This window comes from Selaginella moellendorffii, unplaced genomic scaffold, assembly GCF_000143415.4.
Source record: "Selaginella moellendorffii unplaced genomic scaffold, v1.0 SELMOscaffold_13, whole genome shotgun sequence".
NCBI classification, from domain to species: Eukaryota; Viridiplantae; Streptophyta; class Lycopodiopsida; order Selaginellales; family Selaginellaceae; genus Selaginella; species Selaginella moellendorffii.
Window position 1 is genome coordinate 22,341 of NW_003314274.1, and position 24,709 is coordinate 47,049.

A 24,709-nucleotide genomic window follows, 5' to 3' on the forward strand; every position below is an offset into this window, starting at 1 on the left:
TCATGGGGATTGAAGGACTCAAATCATTCCTTTTTTACTTTTTATATATTTATTTGTGTCTAGCTGAAGCAAATGCAAAATTAAATCAAACAAGTGTAGTAGTAAATATCCACTCTACTCTCACCTTCTTTTCTCTTTCACTCTTATTTTCTTTTCCTCTTTCTTTCTTTTGTAATATAAGCTTTTAGCATATAAATTTTTACCCAAGTTTCTAGGAATGACTTGTTTTGACCTTTAAAGAAATGATTGAGAAATACATGAACTTTTAGCATTTAGATTGGGATGGATATTTGTCATTTCTTTGGTATATATATATATCATAGGGTATAAAGTTCCATTGGTGCTTCACCTTATAAATTTCTATATGGTCATTATTTGATATTGCTAATGGAGTTGAGTTTTGCTATAAGTTGCTAATACTAAGTCTTGGGATCAATATTTGATAAGTGTTCTTCCACTCATTCAAGTGGAATTTATTGAGCACTTAGGCTGTGTATAAGTGGGATAATAACAACACAACAAGTTCCATCATTGTTCACTAGTGGAGTATAAAGTGGATGATTTAATGTTAATCCATTTTCCTAATGTTATAGTATATGGTTTCTCTAAGGGGCTCTTTATTCAGTGGAAGGGACCATATTAAGTATTGTGGTAAGTTAAACTACACATTTATAAAGTTTGGCAAAACATTCAACAAACTAATCCTCCAGAAATTACACATATGCAATAACTTAAACACTTTGTATAAAGGGATCAGGCCCCACCTATAGATCCACCAATGCCTCCTCTTATCTTGTTAATCTGAAAACCTTAACTACTTTTCATCCTTTTAAAAGAATAGGATGATATGAGGTCTGTATGATGTTGTATTTAAATATTAGTATAATTTTTAGTATTAGTATAATTTTATTTTAAAATTTTTGAATTCAGCTTTATCAAGCTATGTATATATTGGATTTTACTTAATTAATCTTCTGTTTTTTCTTGATGTTGGTTTAAATAAATATATTAGTAACTGTTCATTATATAAATGGGAAGAAACTATATTTTGTTGTTTAAATTTTTATTACAATAACTTGAAACACCTTATTACAAAAATTTGAAATTTCTATAATAGGATTTGGATCAGTTAACTCTTTGAATAATAAGTTTATTTTATAAATAAAATGATTTACCATATAATCTTGAATAAAATCTAATGAATAATTAAATAATATATTAACTATTTATTTTCAAAAAGACTTTTTACTTGAAAGAACTCTTGTTTTTTTCCTTTTATATTGAAGTGTATATGCAATATTTCTTGTTTTATTTAAAGCCTTCTTCTTTTTGTTGCCATATCTCTTTGGAAAATTAAATCATAAAATTATTTTCAGAAATTTTAAACTAACTTCTAATCCCAATCTTCTAATAATAGTGCTAAATCTATGCAATTTATCGTGCTAATGCCATCCTAATCACGATATTAATGGCTTCCTAATTGCAGTCCTAATCCATGTAATCAGTATTAATTATACTCCTAATTGCAAGGTAGTGGCACAAACCTAATCACATCCTCTCAAGGATTCAAGGTTTTTTTGATTCAAGCTTTTTGTTCTTTCAATCAAGCATTGCTGAGAGTTGGAATTCGAGGAATAACGGTGAGCAATGTTCGTGGTTTAGGCACTCAAGGTGGAGCTGTGTTTTCTCTCTTTTTTCCCTGTGGAGAACAAAAGCTTCCAGGAGAAAAGAAACCAGTTCTTACCCTTGATACTTGGGAGTCTCCAAGGTCTAGAAAAAAAGGAGAGAGAAGCAAAGAAATTGGTATCACTGCGTTACCAGTCAGATCTGAGCTCCAAAGACATCCTCTATCCTCAGCAATCCAAAAGAAAAGAGAAAGAAAGCTCAAACCTTTCTGCAGCATGTTAAGATCCTTGAGCCCTCCAAGAGCGGTGCATCTATCCCTGCCCTCTCCAAATCCTGGCGCCTACCACACCCAATGGTGTGTGGGACGAGGCTATTGCCACTGGCCAGCATCGCTCGGTACAGAATCTCGCCTTAGCGGCCAAGAAGATTTCCCATTTAGCCCTAAATTCTGACACCTCTTCATCTGGCAATTGGATGATTTTATCTGACTCATTCATTTTGACAGCATTTAATGAGCCAGCTGAGGCAAATGATATACACTTCTAGGAGTCACTGAGGTATAGAAGTATCTGTGCTGATATCCTTGATCACAGAACTTTGGATATCTAAAACTATTCCCATCCAAAAGTTTTACTTGATCAATCACCATGGATAGCATATGATTTTCCTCTCCTTCCTTAATATTGAACCACTGAACTTTAAAAATAATTCTCTTGAATGATCTAAAGTTTACCTCATAAATATAAAAGGTATCTATAATAATAAGAACGAAGAACCCAGACCCCTGCAGCCGTCTGGGGCAGCCTCGGAAGCCATGGTTCTCAGCAAGGGGAGGCCAGCTTAGGCTTGGGCCAGGGCCGGTGGCCATGGTTAGCGGGAATATTGGCTCAATGTTGTGGCGGCCAATGGGTGGGATGCATGCGTGGCGGGGAAGGGAAGAGGGCGTGGTGACATGTGTTATGCCATGCACTCCTAGGGCTCCATGGCTGCTCTGGTCGGACACGGTTGTGTGGGCATTTCCGTGAGAGCCTGTGCATGGTAAGTAACAGGGGCGGGTAGAATGGTAGTCGGGCACACAATCCAGGCTCCTCTCGGGATCAACTCAGGACTGTGAGAGGCAAATTGGCTCATCTCCAACTCAGCAAAGCTTTGATCCCTGTTTGCCATTGCCTCACGAGCTCTTTGGCCTGTAGGAAAGCAATTATCAAGGACACTCCCTCTTCATCCCCGGATTCTCTCGAGGAATCCCTTGTTGCTGGGCCTGGTGAGGGATTGTTGTTTCAGCACATGCTCGGGATCAACTCCGTTTGTAGGAACCTGTTTTGAGTTGACGTAGGGCTGTCGAGTGGCTGTGCCAGCCAACACTGCTCCTGAAGTTTTGGAAATCTGACATGGCACTGATGTCTGGGTTCTCTCGAAAGAGAAGGAGAGAAGCAGAAGGTGCCACCGCAAGCATCCCGCCAACTGTTGGGAAAGGATGGGAAAGCTGGCATCAATCGATTTGTTGCAGTAGCCCATGGATAAAACTGTAGTCCATGGATAGATGTATGACATTATAGTCAGCATTCCAGAATCAATCCTAAGATAAATTTGTTTAGTATGATCATGTTAAACTAACAAAATTCACCTACATTGTCTGGAGTTCAGTCAAGCCTACAAATGATGGAACTGGCTGAGGAGAAAAGGAGTTGTTTCCAATGCTTCTGTTATGCATACACATGCATCAGGTAAACTCCAAGTTAAGACGAAATATTACATTAGTTGGAGAGCTTTCAACCTGCTTAGATCAGGTAACGTTCCAGTAAAAGCATTATCATTGATGTGTCTGTAAATGAAACAAAACTTGAGTGCAAAGTAGTTACCATATTAGCTATTTACATTTCAAAGAGGGTTGATATCCGCCCCAAACTGCTCGGCAATGATCCAGCAAATCGATTTTTGTCAAGTCTCCTGAAAATACACTATTACACGAGATTGTATTCTAGCCATCAATGACTTACATGATGGTCAGCTTGGAAAAGTTTCCAATTTCATTGGGAACTTCTCCAGAGAAGCAGTTATTGTCCAGTAACCTGAAGGACAACAGGTCCAAAAACCTCCAAGAAAATGAGAAAAATACGTACAAGTGCTTGAGTTCAGGTAAGAAATATATTTCTGGTGCGTCCACCTCTTTGTAAACCACCCAGCATTTGCTGGGCAAGTACTCGTAAAAAACTAAGATAGATCAAAATACATACCTGGAAAATCAATATGAGGTTGTTGTGGATTCCTTAACGTAATTATAATGCTGTCCATTGTTTTCTTATTTGCATCAATTTGAGAAACTCTAAAATGCTTTCCATTAATCTAATATACTGTATAACTCATGGCCTAAAATTTAAAACTAATTAATGATTAATTAATGTTAATTATGACTTTGCATCCATTACCCAAATCCTTAAAAACATTTGATACTGATTCACCTCTTTGAATAGTATATTGTATGATTTCATATATAATAGCCATAATAGGTAATAGTGGTAGCTATTTTAAATTTTCAGGAATCTATTGGTTTGGATGGTCAATAACATATTGCATTCTTGCATTATCTCTTTCAATTCTTGCTTGTTGATACTTTTGAAGGATAAGCTGCATTTCCTCTTCATTAAAGTAAATATATAGAGAAATATTTTCATATGCTTCTTAACTAAGTTGAATTTGTTTTCCTAGATGCTACAATCAAATACTACTATAATCAAATGGAGATATAAACTATGAAATACTTAAGCAAATTAGAACTAAAATATTATGCATATAAAAACTCTTTCTTAATAGCAGACCTTCAGCTATAAATCTTCAAGTTTTACTTTTTGTCTTACCAAAGATTTTAAAACCCTTAAATAACACTCAATAAAAAATATATTTCAGCTAGTTCTAGGACCAACCATCTTTAACTCATCAATTAACTATACTAATAAATGAACTTGTGTTGTCATAGCTGTTGTAAATAATGTTGCTTCCAATAAACACACATAAATGATAGACTTTTCTTTCATAATAGGTTTCAAAGATCTATCTACTTCTTGAGCAGTTTAAAATCTAATTAAAATTAAAATTAATTAAATTAAAAAAATTAAATCAATTATTACCATACAACTTCTCCAAGAAAATATATTGCATCCTGTAATTGAGGTGTTGTGTTTCCCATTATAAAAATGAGATAAAAATCCTACTAAATATGTTAATTTACGTTTTAGTAAATTTAGAAACTTATTTATAGTAAATGAAGCCAATTATTTTCATACCTATTAAATTACCTTTCTCATCGACACAATTTGAAAATTCAGTTCCATATGTTTTAAGCACTTTAAAAGCCTCTATATTATCAATAAATAATTTATTTTAATAATTTGTTAATATCAAAATTCCATGCTTAATTTTTCCATCACATCACAACCATATGTTTTACTTTATTCTGCGCATAACTAAGTCTTTTCTAGTACTTAATTCATCAATTTTACCAGTAATAGTTTTATATATAGTTTGAAAAATATTCTTAAATATATGCATGTAATCCTTTAAAAATGCTACTGGCAACTTATAAAAATATAGAAGTTGATAAAATGTGAATATAACCATTTCATACTATTAGGTAACAATATTTGATCTTCTTGTCTAACCAAATAATAATATGTTGCCTAACGTTTTGGAGTCATTTGTCCTAGTATTGGTCAAATATAATTATGACCATTAAATAAACTAATTAAAATTTAATTTTAATTTATGTTTTAGAAATAATAACTAAAATCTTATATTCTATTAGTAGACCTAAATGGATGATCCATAGGTAAGAAACACCAATATCCAATATATATATGCATTTTTATAAACTTCGTGACTATATTCCAAGGATCTAGGTCCACAGTTTAGGTAAAAGTATTTTCCTATTAATTTGAACTCCTGAATAAAATCATAATCCAAGAAAATTATGAATAAACTATCACATTGCTTCTCTAAGCTTAAAAAACTATTAACCCTCTGACTTAGAATTATCTTTGCATGGCACTCCATCCCATAATTGTTTCAACTCTTCCAAAAATAATAACCAATAAATATTAGGTACCTTAGGAAGTTTTGGACCTAGAAAAATTATAAATATAAATATTTCATTTGAGTTTTTAATCTAATATCTGGTATAATCATAATAAGAAATATAAATGAAGGCTTAATTGCTAGAGTTGGTGGTATATTATTATTAATTGCACCAATTGCCTAACATGAATATACTTTTGCCATTAATTTTGTTGGAGAAAGATCATTTGCAGCCATAGTAAAATATATATTTTTTGGATCTACTGCAAAATTTGGGTAATCATCTTTGAATTTTTTTTTAAGTTGAACCATCTGCAGGCATTTTCATTATTCCATTACTGGATTGATGATCAAATGATAAATGATATATTGTTTTATTTCTCTACATTGAAATTATTATTGAAGTCAAGGTATAATAGAGAAATAATGCATTATTTTCTCAGGTATATAATTGTTAAAATCTGTGTGCTTGCTAGCAATAGAAATTTGACAAAATTAAAGGTCCATATTCTCCTTATGAAATAACATAAAGTCATTGATGCATAAATCAATCTTTTTATAGGTAAGTCCATTATGTTTAGTGATATTTACCACTTCCTTATATATATTTGAAAATGTTTATTTGTAGGAAACATTTTAGTAACAGTTTAAAAGTTGTAAATTGCAACTCTAATTAGCAACATATATGAGCTTATCTAACTTTAAAGAATATGTTACTACAAATTATTATTTATATTTTAGTTGTAAAGGACAACTATAATTTCCAACTTAAATTTGAGTAACTATAAAGCTATCACTTAAATTTTGTAACTAAAGCCAATTTGCTACTAACATTAAATTGAGTTGATTACAACTTAGATTTCCAACAAACACAAAAAAATTGTTGGAAAAACATATCATTATAATGCTTTTACGGACTGGCAGAAGTCAAGTCTAAGTCTTCACCTGTCGAAGTCCACATTCTATCCACCGTGGCCAAAAAATCACCACAAAAAAAAATTGTGCAAAAATCTATGTTATGTAATATAGTTGATAGTCCAGTATACCAATGGCAAATCCCAAGTCCCCCATTTATTGACTAGCAAGGCTTTCATCAAGGCCCTTTGCTAGTCAATAAAGTCAATAAAGTATTTTTACAATGGTAAATCCCAAGTCCCCCACTTTATTGACTAGCTCAATTGACTCGAAGTCAAGTGTGCCAGGAATTGATTAGCAAATGTGCGTGTAAACTCTGCAAAAAAAACCTCATCTCGCACGTTCACTCTTTGATGTTCTGATCCATGGCCATGTCTCTCGCGGATTTGCTGCTGCCTTTGTTTCTACTCGTCTTTCTCACAAGATCCCGGTCACAGTGCCCCACAAATCCATCCGCAATCGTGAACGACACACAGGTTCTTCTCTCTCTCCGTGACAGGCTTGGCATCAAAGTGTGGATCGAGACTGCCAATCCAAGAGCATGGCGGGGAGTGGAGTGGAGCTCGGACAACCAAGTGGAGGGCCTCGCTCTGTCCAGGTTTAATCTCTCGGGAGTTTTTCCTGCCACCTGGGCCGAGCTTCCATCGCTGGCTCGCCTGGACCTCTCGCAAAACGGCCTCTCCTCGCTGGAAGTCCCTTGCAAAAATATGCAGCTCAACCTCCTCAACTTGAGCTCCAATTCCCTGCAAGAGTTCCCCGGAAATCTCTCCAGCCTCGAGAGTTTGGAAAGCCTGGACCTCAGTGGGAACTTCTTAACAGTGGCCGGACTCCCAAAGTTTAGCTTGACGCTGCGATCGCTCAACCTGTCCATCAACAACTTAACTGGGAGCTTTTCCATTGGTGGTAACCTGGGACTGGAGGCACTGGAACTCTCGCACAACGGCCTCAGCGGCTCCATTCCAGAAACTTTCGGGGAGATGACGAACTTGACGCGCCTGGACATATCGTATAACAGGTTTAGAGGAGATCTACCCGATATTTGGAGCAAGAACTTGGAGCTCAGGTACATGCGTATCTCCAAAAATTCGCTCCAGGGTGGTTTGCCACCGAGCTTGAGAAGGCTACGCAAGCTCTCGGTTTTACACGCTGCCTACAACTCTCTCTCCGGGCCACTGGAGCTGGAAGATGGCGACTTTGCAAGCATCGAGGTTTTGAACCTCGGGCTAAACGGGTTTAGCGGAACGATCCCGGCTACTCTGGGAGGCTTGAGGAACATCAGAGAGATATGGCTCGACAGCAATAACTTGACTGGAACAATCCCAGGCGAGCTCTCGAAGCTCTCGCATCTCCAGAAGCTGGTTCTCAGGGGGAATCGTTTTAGTGGCGCCATACCTCTGGAGCTTGGAAACTGCTCGAACATCAGAGAGATATGGCTCGGCAGCAATAACTTGACTGGAACAATCCCAGGCGAGCTCTCGAAGCTCTCGCATCTCCAGCTGCTGGTTCTCACGGGGAATCGTTTTAGTGGCGCCATACCTCCAGAGCTTGGAAACTGGTCGAACATCAGAGAGATATGGCTCGACAGCAATAACTTGACTGGAACAATCCCAGGCGAGCTCTCGAAGCTCTCGCATCTCCAGAAGCTGGTTCTCACGGGGAATCGTTTTAGTGGCGCCATACCTCCGGAGCTTGGAAACTGGTCGAACATCAGAGAGATATGGCTCGACAGCAATAACTTGACTGGAACAATCCCAGGCGAGCTCTCGAAGCTCTCGCATCTCCAGATGCTGGTTCTCACGGGGAATCGGTTTAGTGGCACCATACCTCCGGAGCTTGGAAACTGGTCGAACATCAGAGAGATATGGCTCGGCAGCAATAACTTGACTGGAACAATCCCAGGCGAGCTCTCGAAGCTCTCGCATCTCCAGATGCTGGTTCTCAACAGGAACGACATGGGCGGGGAGCTCCCTTCCGGACTCTCCAACTGCACCGAGCTCGTTAGTCTCTGGCTGGACCAGAACAAGTTCTCTGGAAATCTCCCTGACAGCTTCGGGAATTTGAGCCGCCTGCTCGCTCTGGGGCTTTCCAGCAACGATCTTGTCGGTTCAATCCCGGCCATGTTGCAAAACATGTCGTCTCTGCAGTTCCTCATCCTCGAAAACAACAGATTCAGTGGCTCCATACCGGACTGGCTTCCCAGGCTCACGAACTTACGAGCCATGGACTTCTCGGGTAACAGGTTCTCTGGGGAGATGCCGGAAAGCATTGGCCGACTGTTTGCCAACGTCCAGCTTTACAACCAGAACAAACGGTCTGTGATGATTCAAACCACGCGAGGACTCCTCTACAACGGCTTCGCCTACCCGACCTCCATAGACTTCTCCTTCAACCAGCTGACTGGAAGCATTCCAGCTGCCATTGGCGACCTCTACAAGCTCCAGGTGCTGGACCTGAGCCACAACCAGCTAACAGGTCCCATTCCCGAGTCCCTGGGGAAGGCAAGGAATCTCTCCGAGGTGGCGCTTGCGAGCAATCGTCTCAATGGCTCCATACCATCGTCCGTGGCGGACCTCTCGTTTCTCACCATCTTCGACGTCTCCAACAACAGCCTGGTGGGACGGATACCTGACAGCCCGCAACTCTCGTCCATGGACGCGGCTCTCTTCGCTGGGAATCAGCTCTGTGGCTTGCCACTGACCAACACCTGTTCGAGCACTGCTATGCTGCCACATAAGCCTAGAACAGAGGGACAAGGTGGTAGCGAACAGGACCAAAGAGAAGTGACAATTGTCAGCGTTGCCATCTTCGTGGCAGCCTTCTTCAACGCGTTCTTCTGGACCTACTTTGCGGCAAACCACAGAGCTCATTCCCAGCTCTGTGGATGCTGGCAATCAAATCTCTAGCTCGTCCACCATGTTGCTGCCGTCCTTTCTACCTTTCAGTTTGTAATCGACCGCTTGATGAAGTGAACTCTTCTTATCCGCTTTCAAGGCCGCCTCCTGTATAGTCTTGAGCTTATCATGATCCTCCCACAGCCCCGCGCTCCGGTAGATGCTCGCCATCAGAACGTACGCAGCCGAGTCATTCTCGTCGATCTTCGTCAGTGCCTCGAACGCAATCCTCCCCACTTCCACTTACGGCAGGCCCCGAGGACGCTCCTCCAAACCGCAGCATCCGCTCTCAAAGGCATGCTCTCGAGGACTTTCAAGGCCTCTTCCACTCGGTTACGAGATCCACCAAGCTGCTGTAGTGATGAATCCCGCAAACAATGCCAGAGTCCGGGTCCATTGCCTGGAAAAACTCCCTGCCTCGTTCAACTAGGCCGCCGTGGCTGCAAGCAGTGATGACCGAGACAAACGTGATTGCGTTTGCTCGCACGCCATCTTCTCGCCTCTCGCGAAAGGCTTGGAACACGCGCGACGTGTCACCTTGTTGGCCGAATCCCGTGATCAGTGCATTCCAGGCGACGATATCTCGGACTGCCAGAGATCCAAACAAGTGCTCGGCCGCACTCATAACTCCGCATTTCCTGTAGAAGTTTACTCCCCACAACTTGATCGTCCTCCAGCCCACGCTCACTCTCACCGTTGTCTATATATCTCTGTATCAAGTTCGTCCAAACGACAACGTCCCGTCTAGGCATGCGTTTGAAAACTGCTCGAGCTTTCACCATATCTCCACACTTGGCATACATGTCCACCAAGCTGCTCCCGACAAATCTGTGCTCGCAGCGTCCAAACTTTGCGGCGAGAGAATGAATCTCCATCCCCTTTTCTAGGCTCTGGATTCGCCCTATCTTTCCATCTTCTCGCGGAACAGGTGGCTCGGACGCTGAAAGGTGGACGCAGGCCATGAGCGCAGCAACAAACGTTCTCTCGTCCGGATCGTTCTCCCGAGACATACCGAAGAACAGCTCCAAGGCCAGCTTGCTGTCTCCACTTACATCGGCCAGCCATGCCATCGAAGACCTTGCGAGCTTCCTCGTACCTTCTCACACTTCGCGTACATATCGATCAGAGTGTTCCCCACGAACACGTCCTCTCGAAGAGATCCAGAGCCACATCGCTCTCGCCATTGGAGACGTAGCCCAGCATCAAGGACATCACGTTTGGGTGAAGAATGCTGTCGAACACGCGGCGGGAATCCTCCATGCTGCCGCATTTCTCGTCCACCAGCGCATTGACAACATGGATCCCCAGCTGCTTGCTCTCCGCCGCCTGGGCGTGGATCGCGCAGGCGCAAATTGCCCTTGCGCAAATCCCTTGTGACCTTCAACGCCGACACCTGCTGATCGGGCGCCCGCGGCGGCGCTGCCGAAGGAGCGAATGCTGGTGCGGCGCATCGAATCGCTGCCGTCGCCAAGTCTCATCCATCGCAAGAACCCTAAACATTTGCTGGAAATTCAACCAAGGCCGTCGATTCAAGAATATCTGACGGTTGGAAATGAATCGGGGACCGGAAAAACCTTGAGGTACTCAGGAAAAATCGCCCTGTACAACCCAGCGTAGCCTTGGGTGCGAACAATGTGCCTCGGCGCGCTCGCAATCCCAGGCTTGTAAGCCGGTGTCCATCTCCGGTCGCCCTCGAGTTAAGTCGATTGGAAACACCGCTGAAAACAGGAACTATGGCGATCAAGCGTAATCGCTCTTAAGACTCTTACCTGTTGAGGCAGCGATTCCTGCTACTCCACCGGAGATCAAGCTCGTCACCATCCTACTTGGGCCTGAAAGTAAACATGCAACGCCAGGAGGCCTAAGCTTGTCAAAACTGTGTTTACCAATGCGATGGTGCTCTGTGCCTGTAAAGCTTTTCCAAAAATTTCTCACACTCTGAAACAAAAAAAAATCCAACTTTGAGCGTTCCAGTAGTTGTAGAGAGTGTCATACAAGCAGAAGTTTATCGCAAGCGTTGGGCCTATGGCAGGAGTCAAGTCTGTGGCATTTGGCAGGGAGGAAAACCAATACCAAAAGCATCGGTCAGAGTTCCTTATAAAGGCTAAGAAAGCTCTCCTGTTGATGGATTGTGGAAAGCGTGTGATAGATGCAGACGCACGGCAACATCTACACGCAAGAGCACAAAAGCTGTCAAGGGAACAACCAACAACAAAGATCACAAAGCTCAAGGTGAGGAAATTTAGGAGAAGACTTAGGAACAAGATCCTGAACATGTAACCACCTTGCAGGTTCCAAACTTACAGTCGTCAATCTAGAGTGTAATGTGAACATGACCCAGCAGGAGCAGTCTCCAGCATCTCCACCGCACACAGCAACACCAACACAACCAGCTCTCAACACCGACACCGACAACATGCTGCATCACTGCGAACACCACAGTTGAGAGCATCCTGAGCAGGAGTGATGCTCGCAAGCCTGAGCTTACACTGGATCTTAAGCTTGGCATTTCTCCAGTTTGTGGACAAAATGCAGTGTCTCCAGCCAACGCCACAGATGCTGATACCAGCAAATTTTGCAAGGCTTTTCCACGACAAGCAGATGAGCATTTTCATGCGAGACAGAGTCTAATCAACACCATTGTCTACCAGCCCCTAGATGTGAAGCTCACAAAGATCCAGAACCATATTCTCCAGCTCAAAAGGAGCATTCGAGGTACAACTTTCTAGGGATTTGTATGGCAAAGATTTAGTGCATGAACAAGGAACTCCCCAAGGAGAATGCAGAGCTTTGCAATGAGATCCAACAACTCAAGGTGAAGCAGTTGTATAGATAGGTGCACTACAACAGAAGAACAAGTTCAAGAATGAGCTCTCTAGAGTCATAGCAGCAACAAAACAGCCCAATGCCATGGAGAAGTGAGAGCTTCATGATGAAACTCAACTCAGTCATGGGAGAAAAGTGGAGTATAAAAAATCAACCTTATATATAGAAACATCATCCTGAGTCTTGAGATTCAAACCTTGAGACTCGAGAACAGGAATAAATGGCAATTGCCCCATGTAGAACTAATTAAAGGGGTGAGTTAACACTCAAACTCTATTCCTTTCTTTTGTATTTTAGCCTTCTGTTATCAATGCACATCCATATGCTTAAAATCTAAAGTACTTATGTGATGTTAAGTTTATCTTTGCTCACAACCTTGACAAAAACTTTCATAAAGATTGAAGGACTTAAGTTATTCCCTTTTTACTTTTTATGTGTTTATTTATGTCTAACTGAAGTAAAATGCAAAATCAAGTCAAAAAAGTGTAAGCAAACATCCACTCCCCTTCTTTTCTCTTTCACTTTTATTTTCTTTTCCTCTTTTTTTCTTTTCTAGTCATATAGACTTTTATCCAAGTTTCTGGGAATGACTTGTTTTAACCTTCAAATGGATAATTGCAAAACACATTAACTTTCAACATTTAGATTGGGATAGATATTTGCTATCTCTTTGGTATATGTATATCACAGAGATAAAAAGTTTTATTGGTGCTTCACTATATAAATTCCTATATGATTATTATTTAATATTGTCAACAAAGTTGAGTTTACCTTTGTGATTGCTATAAGCTGTCAATACTAGGTCTTAGGATTAGTATTTGATGAACATTCTTCCACTTGTTTGAGTGGAGTTTATTGAGCACTTAGGCTATGTACAAGTGGGATAATAACAACACAATAACTTCCATCATTATTTATTAGTGGAATATAAAGTGGATGACTTAATGTTAATCAATTTTCCCAAATGTTACAATATATGGTTTGTCTAAAGGACTCTTTATTCAATGGAAGGGGTTATATTAAGTGTTGTGATAAGTTATATTGCATGTTTAAGGTTTGGCAAAACATTCAATAAACCAATTCTCCAGAAATTATACATGTGCAGTAACTTAAATGCTTTATATAAAGGGATTAGGCACCACCTACAGATCCACTAATGCCTCCTTTTGATATTCCTTTAGATCTTAGCCTGTCAACCTTAAAACCTTAACTACCTTTCATCTTTCTAAAAGAATAGGATGATATGAGGTCTACGTGTATGGCTATGGTGTTATATATAAATATTAGTATAGTGGTATTTTGATAGTCATTGAATTGATTACAATTTAGACCACTCACTTTTGTATATAAACTATGGCTTTTGGGCTAATTAAAATGCACATTTTTATATGCACTAAGAGTGCTACTTAAACTATAAATGAGGCTAGAAAATAAACCCTTTTAATGGCATCTTTCTCAATATTAGATCAAGAAAGTAATAAACAACTCAATGAAGTTATTAGTCTTTATACTTTTTCTTATTAATACTATATACTTAATATACATATTCAATCAATAAAATTCATTGGGAGTAGGTAAAAATACCATAATATAGCTAGTAAATTTTATAAATATAATAAATTTACTTTTAAATAGGACAGAAAAAAAATATAGTTAAATAGAGTATGGATAAAAGCTAAAATACAAGTGATAGAGAAGAAACTATTGATATTTTATCCACTTGAAAAGTTCTTCACCATTTAAGAAATAATAAGCTTAAATAGAATATTAATTATATAGTATTTTAATTCCTTTAGAAAAATTAAATATCCCTGAATTTTATAAGGTGAGAAATTAAAAAGCAGTTGAGGTTACCAAATGGTAAAAAACAAACAAGGATATTCCTAGGGGTGCTTTTCCTCCTTTCTCCTTTCCTCTATTAGTGCTTGAATTTCTTCCCATCAATTTTCTTGTAGATTCAATGTTACCCATTTGGCTCTTCCTGTAGCCTCTTGAGATGCAAAGACATCTATTGCCCTATGCACAAAGTGGTAATCGGCTCCATTGAAATAGTTGTGCCCAAACATGGATCTACCATCATGTTATATGGGTGACCATATAAGATTAATGTCTATCCATGCTAAATAGAAATTATGCCCAACATCCACTTCTATCAAATCTGCAGAGATCCCCAACTCATACAGCTTGTAGAGCCCCATGTTGGTGGAGAATGGCACTAGCATAATGTTGTCATTGGCATCGGAGAAAGCCATATTTTGCAAGAATTGGTTGAAGAGCATTATATTGCCATGCATTTGGAAAAATTATAAGTTGATATGGCTTTTTGTTTTACAGTAAATAAGGAACCATATTAGCTTATAGTTTTTTTAAGTTCAACAAAATATGTAACAAAAGGTAATTATGGATGAAATAATTAGTCATTTGAAGGGTTTTTTAGCATGTAAATCATACTTTTATTGAATTCTTTCGTTATAAAGAAAAATTTAAATAATATGTACTTATTTTTATTATATTTAAATGGGATTTTTGATAATTCATACAAATCTAAACCTTAATTAAATTGTATTAAAAAATTCACATTGATGTTAATCATATTAGTCAAACAACAGTACTTAAGTAATCTAATTTAACAAAATTTAATTAATTTATACACTGTCATTAGTGTAACTAAAAGAACAAACAAAAAGAACTTGTCTCAAAAAAAAAAACCTGTTCTTTACTTTTGTCTTTAAGTAATAGCTTCTAAAGTGACACTTTGAGGAGTAGTGACTTATGTTGTGTAGCCTCCTAGATATCAAGAATATTTAAGATCCTATAATATTCTATTGCAGTAAGAAAGAATAGGGAGTGAGAGAGCACAGGATAAGGACATGATCTGTAGAAAGGTGCTTGCTCACCACCTTTCTGAATTATTAAAAATAGCAGATTAAGATTCTTCTACCTAATCAGACATCCATTACAAACCATGGTCAGCACTCAGACTCAAGAGTGTATGGAGCGAATATACTTGATGGGCCGCCCTAATCACGCGAATGGCGAGGTCCGTGCTCGTGATCAACTCTGGCAGCTCATCGATCAAGTGAGTAAAGATTTTTGTGAAGAAAGAGTTCCTCTAGAGGGTCAATGTATCGCAGGTATGCCCTGTATCATCTGGGAAGAGTGGCTTCTTGCATTTTCCAGGGCAGTGTGGAAGGCATTGGAACTTCCAAGAGCTCCATCTCCCACAAGAGCATCTCCACTGCCCAAGATCTAAAAATCATGGTATTTGTGTTCCAGCAATCTTAAAGCCTTTGTACATGGATAGCTGGGTTGCTAATAGTTTTTTGGTTTTCTTCCAGGGAAAATGTATTGGAGACCACGAAGCTGGTCTCAAGAAAGTGATGGATTTGCTCCAGCAGCCGCAAAACGTTTGCGCTGTCGGGCACCGAGTCGTTCACGGCGGCGAGCAATTTAGCAAACCAACGCATATAACTCAAGAGGTGAAGAAAGCAATCGAGAGGGCTGTTCCTCTAGCTCCACTTCACAATCCAGCAAACTTGGAGGTAACAAATCTTAACTTTCTTTATTCCAAAAGGAAAAATCCATTTTTTTGTCCCATTTTTTCTCCATTAAAAAGATCACAAAAAATTTCCAGGGAATTCGAGTTGCTGAGGAGCTCTTCCACTGCCCCCACGTAGCCGTCTTTGACACAGCCTTCCACTCCACCATCCCCCGGCCGTCGTACACGTACGGAATCCCCTGGAAGCTGTACGAAGAGCTGGGCGTACGGCGCTATGGCTTCCACGGGACGAGCTACCAGTTTCTTCTTGGCGAGGCCTCCCGCGCCCTTGGAAGGCCAGCGCTGGAACTTAATCTCATCGCCTTCCATCTCGGCGCTGGAGCGAGCATGTGTGCGATCAAGCACGGGCAATCGATCGACACAAGCATGGGAATGACTCCACTCGAAGGTTTAGTGATGGCTACTCGGAGTGGCGACGTTGATCCGGCGATCTGGCCCTTCCTCGCAGCGCACAGATCCATGGGCTTGGCCGAGATCGATGCTTTGCTCAACAAGGAGAGTGGGATCTACGGGCTTTGCGGAGACAAAGATATGAAAGAAGTTGTGCAAGCCGCGGATAGTTCCGACAAGCACAGGCTAGCGCTGGAGGTGTACGTCCACCGTATAAGGAAGTATCTGGGAGCGTACATGGTTGATCTCGAGGGGAAAGTTGACGCGCTGGTGTTTAGCGGTGGCGTTGGCGAGAGGTCGGCTAAAATCCGGTCCATGGTTTGCGAGAGGCTGGAGGCTTTTGGAATCCAGGTTGACGAGGAGAAAAATGGTAAAAGCTTGAGAGAGATCCACAAGGATGGTTCGAGGATCAAGGTTTTGGTGATACCGACCGACGAGCAGCTTTGTATTGCGCAGCAAACTCGCGAGGTTTTGGAGAGTTTGGAAGCTCCGGTTTGTGAGAAGAGTGGGGGATAGGATTCACTAGAAAACTTTGGATGAGCTTGGTTGTAAATAGAATGGATTGATCGAGGTTATAAGAGAACAAAAGTTATCGCTACATGGTCTTTTAAGTAAAACTACTGAAAGCCATACACCTCTACTATAGCTTGATCTCTTCGCTTCGAATCGCAATCATCGACGAATTGGCAAGGAGAACACTGGATTCTTTGATCTTCTCGAGCACCACATCAGCTGCAAGAACCAAGTTGATAAGTTCTTTACGACAAGTTTATGACGTGAGACTGATAGACAGGACTTACACATGATTTGTCTTAGCTGAGTTATCACCATCTGTATAGATCACAAGAACACGGTTGAGATAAAGCAAAGCGATGAACAAATGCCACTTACGGATTTCCAGGAGGGCCTTGTTGTTGTTGTTGCTGCTGCGGCTGCTGCTGTGCCGGATTGTAGCCTCCAGGATTGCTTCCTCCGCCTGGGTTGTATCCATTGTTGTTCCCAGTGTTATATCCGCTTCCCGGATTAAAACCTCCACCTCCGGCACCCGAGGAAGGATTGCTAAAACCTCCCTGGTTTGGATTGTTAAATCCTCCTGGACTGCTTCCTGGACCACCACTATTGCTTCCCGGATTGTTGAAGCCTCCCGTACTATTGCCTGGACCACCACTGTTGCTTCCAGACGGAGTGTTGAATCCTCCTGGACTATTTCCTGGACCACCACTGTTGCTTCCCGGATTGTTGAATCCTCCGGGATTGTTACCCCCGGAGCTAAATCCAGTCGAAGAGTTTCCAGCACCAAACCCGCCAGGATTACTTCCATAGCCTCCACCCGCATTTCCTCCTGGACTAGGAGACCACCCCGGATTTCTACCTTGTGCACTAAAACCACCTGGACCGTTTCCGGGATTCGAGCCAGGACCCGAGTTGAATCCCCCTGGACCGCTCCCAGGATTGGAGTTGAATCCGCCAGGAGCGCTTCCGGCATTTGGATTAAATCCTGGATTGTAGCTGCCACCTCCTGGAGCTGGACTTCCAGCATTCATCGCTCCAGCCGGTGCTGCTCCAACAGCCGCTCCCACTGGTGCTCCAACCGGCGCTCCAAACGGAGATCCACCGGGTGGAGGATTCACCGGAGGCAGCGGCTTAACATTTGGATTCGGCCAAGTTCTTCTGCTAGCTCGACTCCCACCAGCAAACTCGGGACCAACCGGAGGTCCCTTGTAGTTTGGATTCGGCCAGACTTTGCCACCTTTCTTCCCAATGCCTGCGAACTCCGGACCGACTGGGGGACCCTTGTAGTTTGGATTCGGCCATACTTTCCCCTTGGGAGTCTCGTAGATCGGTGGAGGACCTTTGTAGTTTGGATTCGGCCATGTCTTGCCACTGCCTTTGCCACCGCCGCCCCAGACGTACTTTGGATCGTCACCCTTGTAGTTTGGGTTCGGCCACACTTTTCCAGTCCCTCCTTTGCCAGTGCCGCTCACGAAAGGCTTGTCCCCGGGCTTTGGCTTGTAGTTTGGATTCGGCCACACTTTTCCACTGCCTTTGGTGAAGGTCACAAAGTTGTCCTTGCCATCTTCCGGGGGCTTGTAGTTTGGATTCGGCCAAGTTTTCCCACTGCCATACTTGCTGAAAGACGAGCCTCCAGTCGACCACACGTAGTTGTCACCAGGCTTGGGCTTATAGTTTGGATTGGGCCAAACTTTCCCGACTCCTTTGCCACCTTTGAAAGATCCACAGCCAAATGGCTCGTCCGAGACTTTGTACTCGGGATCCATGAGAGGATGAGGCCAGCCATCTCCGTCCCTGTAAATCTTCTGGTTTGGATCGATTCCACCACCAGTGTTCTCGGTCTTTGCCGCTCCATCGGTGCCTGCTGGAGATGGAACTACATCTACCACAGCGCTGGAAGCTGGCGTGGTAGAGCCAAAAAGCCCACCGGGACCCCATAGACTAGAAGAGCTGGAGTTTCCACCGCTGCTAGTGCTGCTATTGCTGGAACTCTCCCACGGCAATGCGCTCGAGGACGAGGAGGAGCTAGAAGAAGGATTCCAAGAGCTCCCAAGATCACTGCCAGATGCGGCCTCCGGTGCCCTGAGCAGCCGAAATCGCGTCCTGGAGAGCTCTCCTCCAGGCCCTAATCGCTGGACCCTAAGACCGCTGCTGCTGGAATGCCGCGAGAGGAGATCCTTGTCGACGCCATTGCCGATTCCAGCCGCGGGCGCTGAAGAAGAGGAGGATGATCGCGCTAGCGGCGGCAGCGGCACGCTCACTACCTGCGCCGCCATAGCACTCACCAGCATTCCTTGCGCATCCACACAGCTCCCACGAAGAAAAATCCCTCTAGGGTTTTGGATAAGGGTTTAACAAGAAAAATATCTAAAAGCAGTATATTCGTGTAGTGTTAGAGGATATTCTAATTGGAGAATATATTCTTTAAAGGAGTGAGCTTAAAATAATGATTTCTTGAAGTACGTTTTTGAAGTGTTTTGCCAGAGTTTATGTCTAAATGAGAAAGGACAATCTTTTGGTGTTCAATGGCATCCTTTCTCTCACATTTGTATATAACTACCTGTCATATCCATAAAACAGTAGTAGTATCTACTAATGGTGGACAGACTAGAACATATCTCACTTGAGAGACTATTTTCTTAGACATTTTGTTAGGGCAATTTGATTGCAATCTATGGTATATGTTCTTTCATGCCTTATATCCATCAATTCAGAGCCCTCACTCACCAAAGCATGGGTTTCCAAAAACCATAATCTGTGTTTTGGATGTATCCTGGCATCCTCACAAAATAGTGTGTCAAAAAGCACTAAAGTGTTTATGGCATAAAGGAGTAAATAGAGGTATAGGCTATCGATTTGGTTTCTCCTCTCACTTTATATAGTAAAGAGAGTGAGAGAGAGTATTACACCTATATTTGAACATGATTATTATTGAAGATAAATTTGCAGGTTGATAATTTTTGCAGCTTGACTAACTTGTAAATTTTCACAATTATTTTTCTTGATGAAAATTAGTACATTATCAGGGTATCCATTTTCCAAGAGATCTATAACTAATTGTTGCTAAGGTGAATTATTGTTGGAGGAAATGTGTCAAATGCTTTAATAGAGATATGGTAGTCAATACAGGTCAAAACATGCATAGTTTATAGGACATACCTAGTTTATAAGACCATAGTTTATAGTTTATGGAGCAAAACTTATATTTTAAGGCTTTGGGCCACTAAACTAAAAGATAGACCAATAGAATAGTCTTATAATATCCAAAATTCTAATGCTAAAACTAATACATAAAATAAACTCAAATGGAATTTGGCACTTTTCCAACATATGAGTGATTTAATTTGACAATGTGGTATTTCACCAACTAATATGATATGGAATTTGGGCTTAGATTTAAACTAAAGGTAAAATAAAGAGCAATAGATAAGCTAAACAGTATCTCAAGTGGTAAATTTGACTTTATTTAACTTCATTTTGTGTGTTGATTTGGCTTTAGGATTCTGAATACTCTAAGATTTTATTCACTTTGAAAGTCAGGTATACATGTTTAAGGGTTAGGTTTTGTTTTATGGTTATCCTATAGAGTAAAAAATATATGTGTTAACACTTTGATAAATAAAATCAAGAGGAAGAAATTACAACTAAGTTATATATAATTTGATAACACTATAAAGAATGAAAAAATAATAAAACATTTTTCACCTTATATATTGCTTTTTGGTTTGCTTAAGCAAACCTGTAAGGGGATTGGGATGGTAGTGGATATACCTAGAATATACTTGGATATCTAGGATATTCTACCATCTAACGGTTGTTATTCATTTAGATTAATTTTGTATTTATAATTTAAAAACTTTCTTAAACACTTTCTAGTATATTCTTTTTTATTTTATCATCTAATGGTTGATATACAATAAGATTAATCTTGTATTTATAAATTACAAACATGCATATAATTATAAACTTTTTTGATCAATTGGATTAATAAGTAAAAATAACACTATTATTAAGAAAACCAAGTGTTGCTACATACAAGGTGTAGCAATTTATTTAAGGTTTGAGGTTTAAAGTTTTATTTTGTTATATAAATATGTTAATTAATTAAGTATTTTTATAAGTAAAATAGCATTTTTTCTCTTTCATATTAAGTAGTATATATAAGAATGACTTATGTACATGATAATTTGTAAGCAAAGAATTTAACAGTAATATGATTTACATAAAGTAAACAAACTTTTAATCCTTTATACACTATAGTTATTGTTAATTAGTATGCACTTATAATAACAACTAATACTATATTTATTATTATACTGTCTACAAGAGAAAGAATAGACAATTAAGTGAGAGAGTATGAGTATGTTGCCACTAGAAAAAGGTAAACGAGGGCCACTGCTGTTGCCATTACTTCTCACAACTCATAAGCCACATGGACCCCTCAGATTTATTGCCACACCAAAGGGTGCCTCTCTTTTATTATTACCTACTTTCTAATCATAGATTCAACCATAGCAAGGGTTGAATGCTGTTATAGCTCTTTCCAATCCCAAAAAGAAAAGCTCTAGTCTAGTTGCTTCACCTTAGAAGTGAAGCAAGTTGGCAAATAGAACCATAGTTACAAACATGAATATGAAATATGAATATGAGCCTTAGATTTTAGGAACCTGACCATAGAACACAATCATGGCTCACAAATATTCTAAGAATTTTCTATTTTTAATTCTAGGAAATACTAATTTTTATTATATATAAACTATTCAAACATCCTACAAATCATTGTTATCTTCAACCTCACAATCTTTGACATTGTCTCCATCTTCCTCTTCCTCTCCTGACTCAAGTTTGTCTTTTGAATGAGGAATTGTTTTTAGTACTTTGTAGTTCACAAACTTGTCATAATTATAGTCATTTTTGTAGGTTAACAACTTGCTATTACAAGCCATGAAAACCAAATCTACTGTTTTGTCCACAATAAGTCTATTCCTTTTCTTTGAAGACATATGCTCAAAAGTTTTGAATAATCTCTCTACAAAGGATGACAAGCATGCCTGATTTTGAACTTGAATGGCCAACTTTTGAAGAGCTGGAATTTCATAACTATAATCTCCCACCAACATATAGCTCCCTTCTTAGTGTGATCAACCTTACCATCAATCAAGTTGAAAATGCCTCCTATCCTCCTATAAATTTAAAGCTCACCCTATATCACATCCCTCTCATTGGATGTAAACATGGCCAATATATAAGCATTCTAATCCTTCATGACTTCTTTGTTGACATGTTTTTCATGCTTTTGAAACTCAAGGTCTAGCATATATGCCATTGAGTGTATAAATGAGTGATACTTATACCACCAGTTAAACATGATTTGATGAAGTTCCCTATACTTGCCATAATCTGACTATCCTTTCTCTAAATTTGCATCCAACCTATTCATACACTCATATATTTTTCCAATCATAGGTATATCATCGTCCACAAGATGAAGTAGCAACATAACATCCTCACCCACTTGTCTGTGTATATGGTTACACTTGTTTGCTCCCATTGCTTCCTTATGGATGCCATCTTAACATCAATGAATCTTTTCTCTTTCAACAAAAACTTCTCCCAAAGATCATCATATTTTGGTGGTGCATAATGCAAACAATGCCTAGCAACTTCTTGGATCATGTTGAGGAAGTAAGAGGACTAAACCTTCACAAATGGAATCATTGTTCATTCTAGAAAAATTGCCATATCAACTTGGGGATTTTGATATTTATTGGATTAGTTTCAATCTGAATATAAGTTATTTCCTTATTTCATGCACTCACTATATATATACATATATGTATATATGTATATGTATGTATATATGTATATATGTATATATATGTATGTATGTATGTATGTATATATGTATATATGTATATATGTATGTATGTATGTATGTATATATGTATGTATGTATGTATGTATATGTATATATATATGTATGTATGTATATATATGTATATATGTATGTATGTATATATGTATAGTGAGATCAAGGTGTACATCTACAATGCTATATAAGCATAGTGGGATTTTAATAGCCATTAAATTAGTTTCAATTTAAACCACTCACTCTTATATATAAACTAGGGTTTTTGGGTAAATTGAATATGCATATTCTATTTCTATATTTTATGCACTCTGGTGAAAGTGAGTGGCAATTTTGATTATCCTTAAGGACTTCCTAGATTTATGTTTTTTATTTAGATTTAACTTTTGCATTATTTAGATCTCTCTTGTTCCTATAAATTTTTCATTTTTTTGTTTTTGCTTTTTCAATTTTCTTTTTGTTCATTTACAATGTACTTTTTCTTTAACTCTAGAGCTATATGTTATATCTGACTAATCAAACTTAATTGATAGTGATGTTTATGGCACATGTTGCAACTCCTCCTATTCTTGCAAAACAATAAATAGAATGATATTAAACAACTTAAATTAAAAACTTGGAACTTCAAAATGCCATCATTGTGTTCTATTATCACTTGAACTCATATGAACAATTGAGATATAGAGAAGTTTTGCATGTATGTTTGAAGAATCTTGAGCAATGAGGTTTTTATCAAACAGCCTAAGCTCAACTCTCCAAACCCTAAAAACTTTAAATAACATGAGTGAGGATCATGTTTGTGGAAAGAGTCCCAGCTTTGAGGAAAAGTCATGAATGCAAAAGCCCCAAACTTGATCCATGTCCTAAACTTTAATCTCCTAGATCTCACTCTTGAGCTATTGATCACAAAATTAGAGTCTCATTAACTGATAAAATTGAACCCAAGACCTAAGGAGAATATTCACCAACAAATTAATGGAAATGTATATGCCAATAATTTATCTAATTGCAGTCCAGAGAGAGGCTTGGTGGTCAGGAAAATGTTTGTCAATGTTTGCACAGCCAATCAATGTGCGCACACTCAAAGAATGCCACTGGTTATGAGAGGGAGGACCACATCATGACAGCTGTAGAAGTAAAATTCCATTACGTGGCCATGCCAGAAGATTTTGAAAACTCATTGCACATACAAGCTGTGACTGAAAGCTAAATCACACACATAGTTTGATCCTCAAGTCATATCTGGTAAAATTAAAAGTAGAAGACTAAGCCATCTCAGCAAAAAAAGTGACGTCATTCAATGTATAGTGGACCTAAACATTCCTCTGTGCAATTTCCACTGTTGTGTTACACTAGATAGCCAATCCCTGCCAAAAGATCTTTCTCTGTGATGCTTGGTTTCAACACCCAATCTGCTTTAGAATTGAGATCAGGTGCCATGAAACAGTAGCTACAATGTGACAAAAACTTCCATTAGTTTTTGCTGGAGAAAAGTACTTGCTCCCTCTAGTATTCTAACAGCTGCAATGAAAATGGTGTGAGCTCTTGCCGTCGGCTTGCACTTGCAAGGCCAAAAGTCCATTAGAGAAGAGTGAGAGAGGAGGAAAATATATCACATGTGTTCATGGATGTGTCAAGTGCACATAACACACGGATCACACACACAAGCATTCACTGTAAGTTTCACGAATTTGAGGCAAACTTTGAGATGTTTGGGACAGAATCTGCTCAAGAACTTAGCAGCAGCAACGTTTATGAGCAGATAGTCGTGGGCGAGTTTGAGAGGGAGCTTCTTGAGCTTCTCAGGATGAACGTAGAAAAGAGGAAAGAGGGAGAGTGAGAGAAAACAGTCAGGAGAGAGAGAAGAAAAAAAGCAACTACACATAATAAGGGCTCAATGACAAAGTCGTGGGCATTTGGATTTCAAGTGAAGTTAATTGTGTGGCAAGACGCAAGCATCTAGGAAATCACGTTGAAAAGAAGTTCCAACTTGCCTCAGTGCTGCCCTGGATTCCAAGGTAAGGAGGTGCACTCTTTTATTGATTTTAG

At 39.8% G+C, this 24,709-nt stretch overlaps 4 protein-coding genes and 2 long non-coding RNA genes across 6 annotated transcripts; 2 read left to right on the top strand and 4 right to left on the bottom strand.

Annotated features, from left to right (window-relative positions):
- Window positions 1-1,534: 1,534 nt before the first annotated feature.
- On the bottom strand, window positions 1,535-2,073 carry LOC112346258. The gene is made up of 2 exons (XR_002992350.1): window positions 1,891-2,073; window positions 1,535-1,827 (listed from the first exon to the last, which is right to left on the bottom strand). It is a non-coding gene; the product is annotated as an uncharacterized LOC112346258 (long non-coding RNA).
- Window positions 2,074-6,977: 4,904 nt separating this feature from the next.
- Window positions 6,978-9,602, top strand: LOC112346287 (LRR receptor-like serine/threonine-protein kinase FLS2). Its single transcript, XM_024674905.1, has 2 exons — window positions 6,978-8,402; window positions 8,547-9,602. The coding sequence occupies exons 1-2, from the start codon at window positions 6,978-6,980 to the stop codon at window positions 9,513-9,515; spliced, it is 2,394 nt and encodes a 797-aa protein (XP_024530673.1). The 3' UTR covers window positions 9,516-9,602.
- A 214-nt stretch (window positions 9,603-9,816) lies between these two features.
- Window positions 9,817-10,465, bottom strand: LOC112346288 (pentatricopeptide repeat-containing protein At4g14050, mitochondrial-like). Its single transcript, XM_024674906.1, has 2 exons — window positions 10,198-10,465; window positions 9,817-10,091 (listed from the first exon to the last, which is right to left on the bottom strand). The coding sequence occupies exons 1-2, from the start codon at window positions 10,463-10,465 to the stop codon at window positions 9,817-9,819; spliced, it is 543 nt and encodes a 180-aa protein (XP_024530674.1).
- Window positions 10,466-10,900: 435 nt separating this feature from the next.
- LOC112346259 lies at window positions 10,901-11,428 on the bottom strand. Its single transcript, XR_002992351.1, has 2 exons — window positions 11,273-11,428; window positions 10,901-11,221 (listed from the first exon to the last, which is right to left on the bottom strand). It is a non-coding gene; the product is annotated as an uncharacterized LOC112346259 (long non-coding RNA).
- A 3,702-nt stretch (window positions 11,429-15,130) lies between these two features.
- LOC9645727 (acetate kinase) lies at window positions 15,131-16,876 on the top strand. Its single transcript, XM_002969612.2, has 4 exons — window positions 15,131-15,408; window positions 15,464-15,590; window positions 15,668-15,871; window positions 15,964-16,876. Exons 1-4 carry the CDS (start codon window positions 15,362-15,364, stop codon window positions 16,792-16,794), a joined length of 1,209 nt encoding a protein of 402 aa, XP_002969658.2. The 5' UTR covers window positions 15,131-15,361; the 3' UTR covers window positions 16,795-16,876.
- On the bottom strand, window positions 16,821-19,127 carry LOC9646715 (spidroin-2). The gene is made up of 3 exons (XM_002969852.2): window positions 17,170-19,127; window positions 17,079-17,109; window positions 16,821-17,010 (listed from the first exon to the last, which is right to left on the bottom strand). Exons 1-2 carry the CDS (start codon window positions 19,080-19,082, stop codon window positions 17,103-17,105), a joined length of 1,920 nt encoding a protein of 639 aa, XP_002969898.2. The 5' UTR covers window positions 19,083-19,127; the 3' UTR covers window positions 16,821-17,010; window positions 17,079-17,102.
- Between the last annotated feature and the right edge of the window lie 5,582 nt (window positions 19,128-24,709).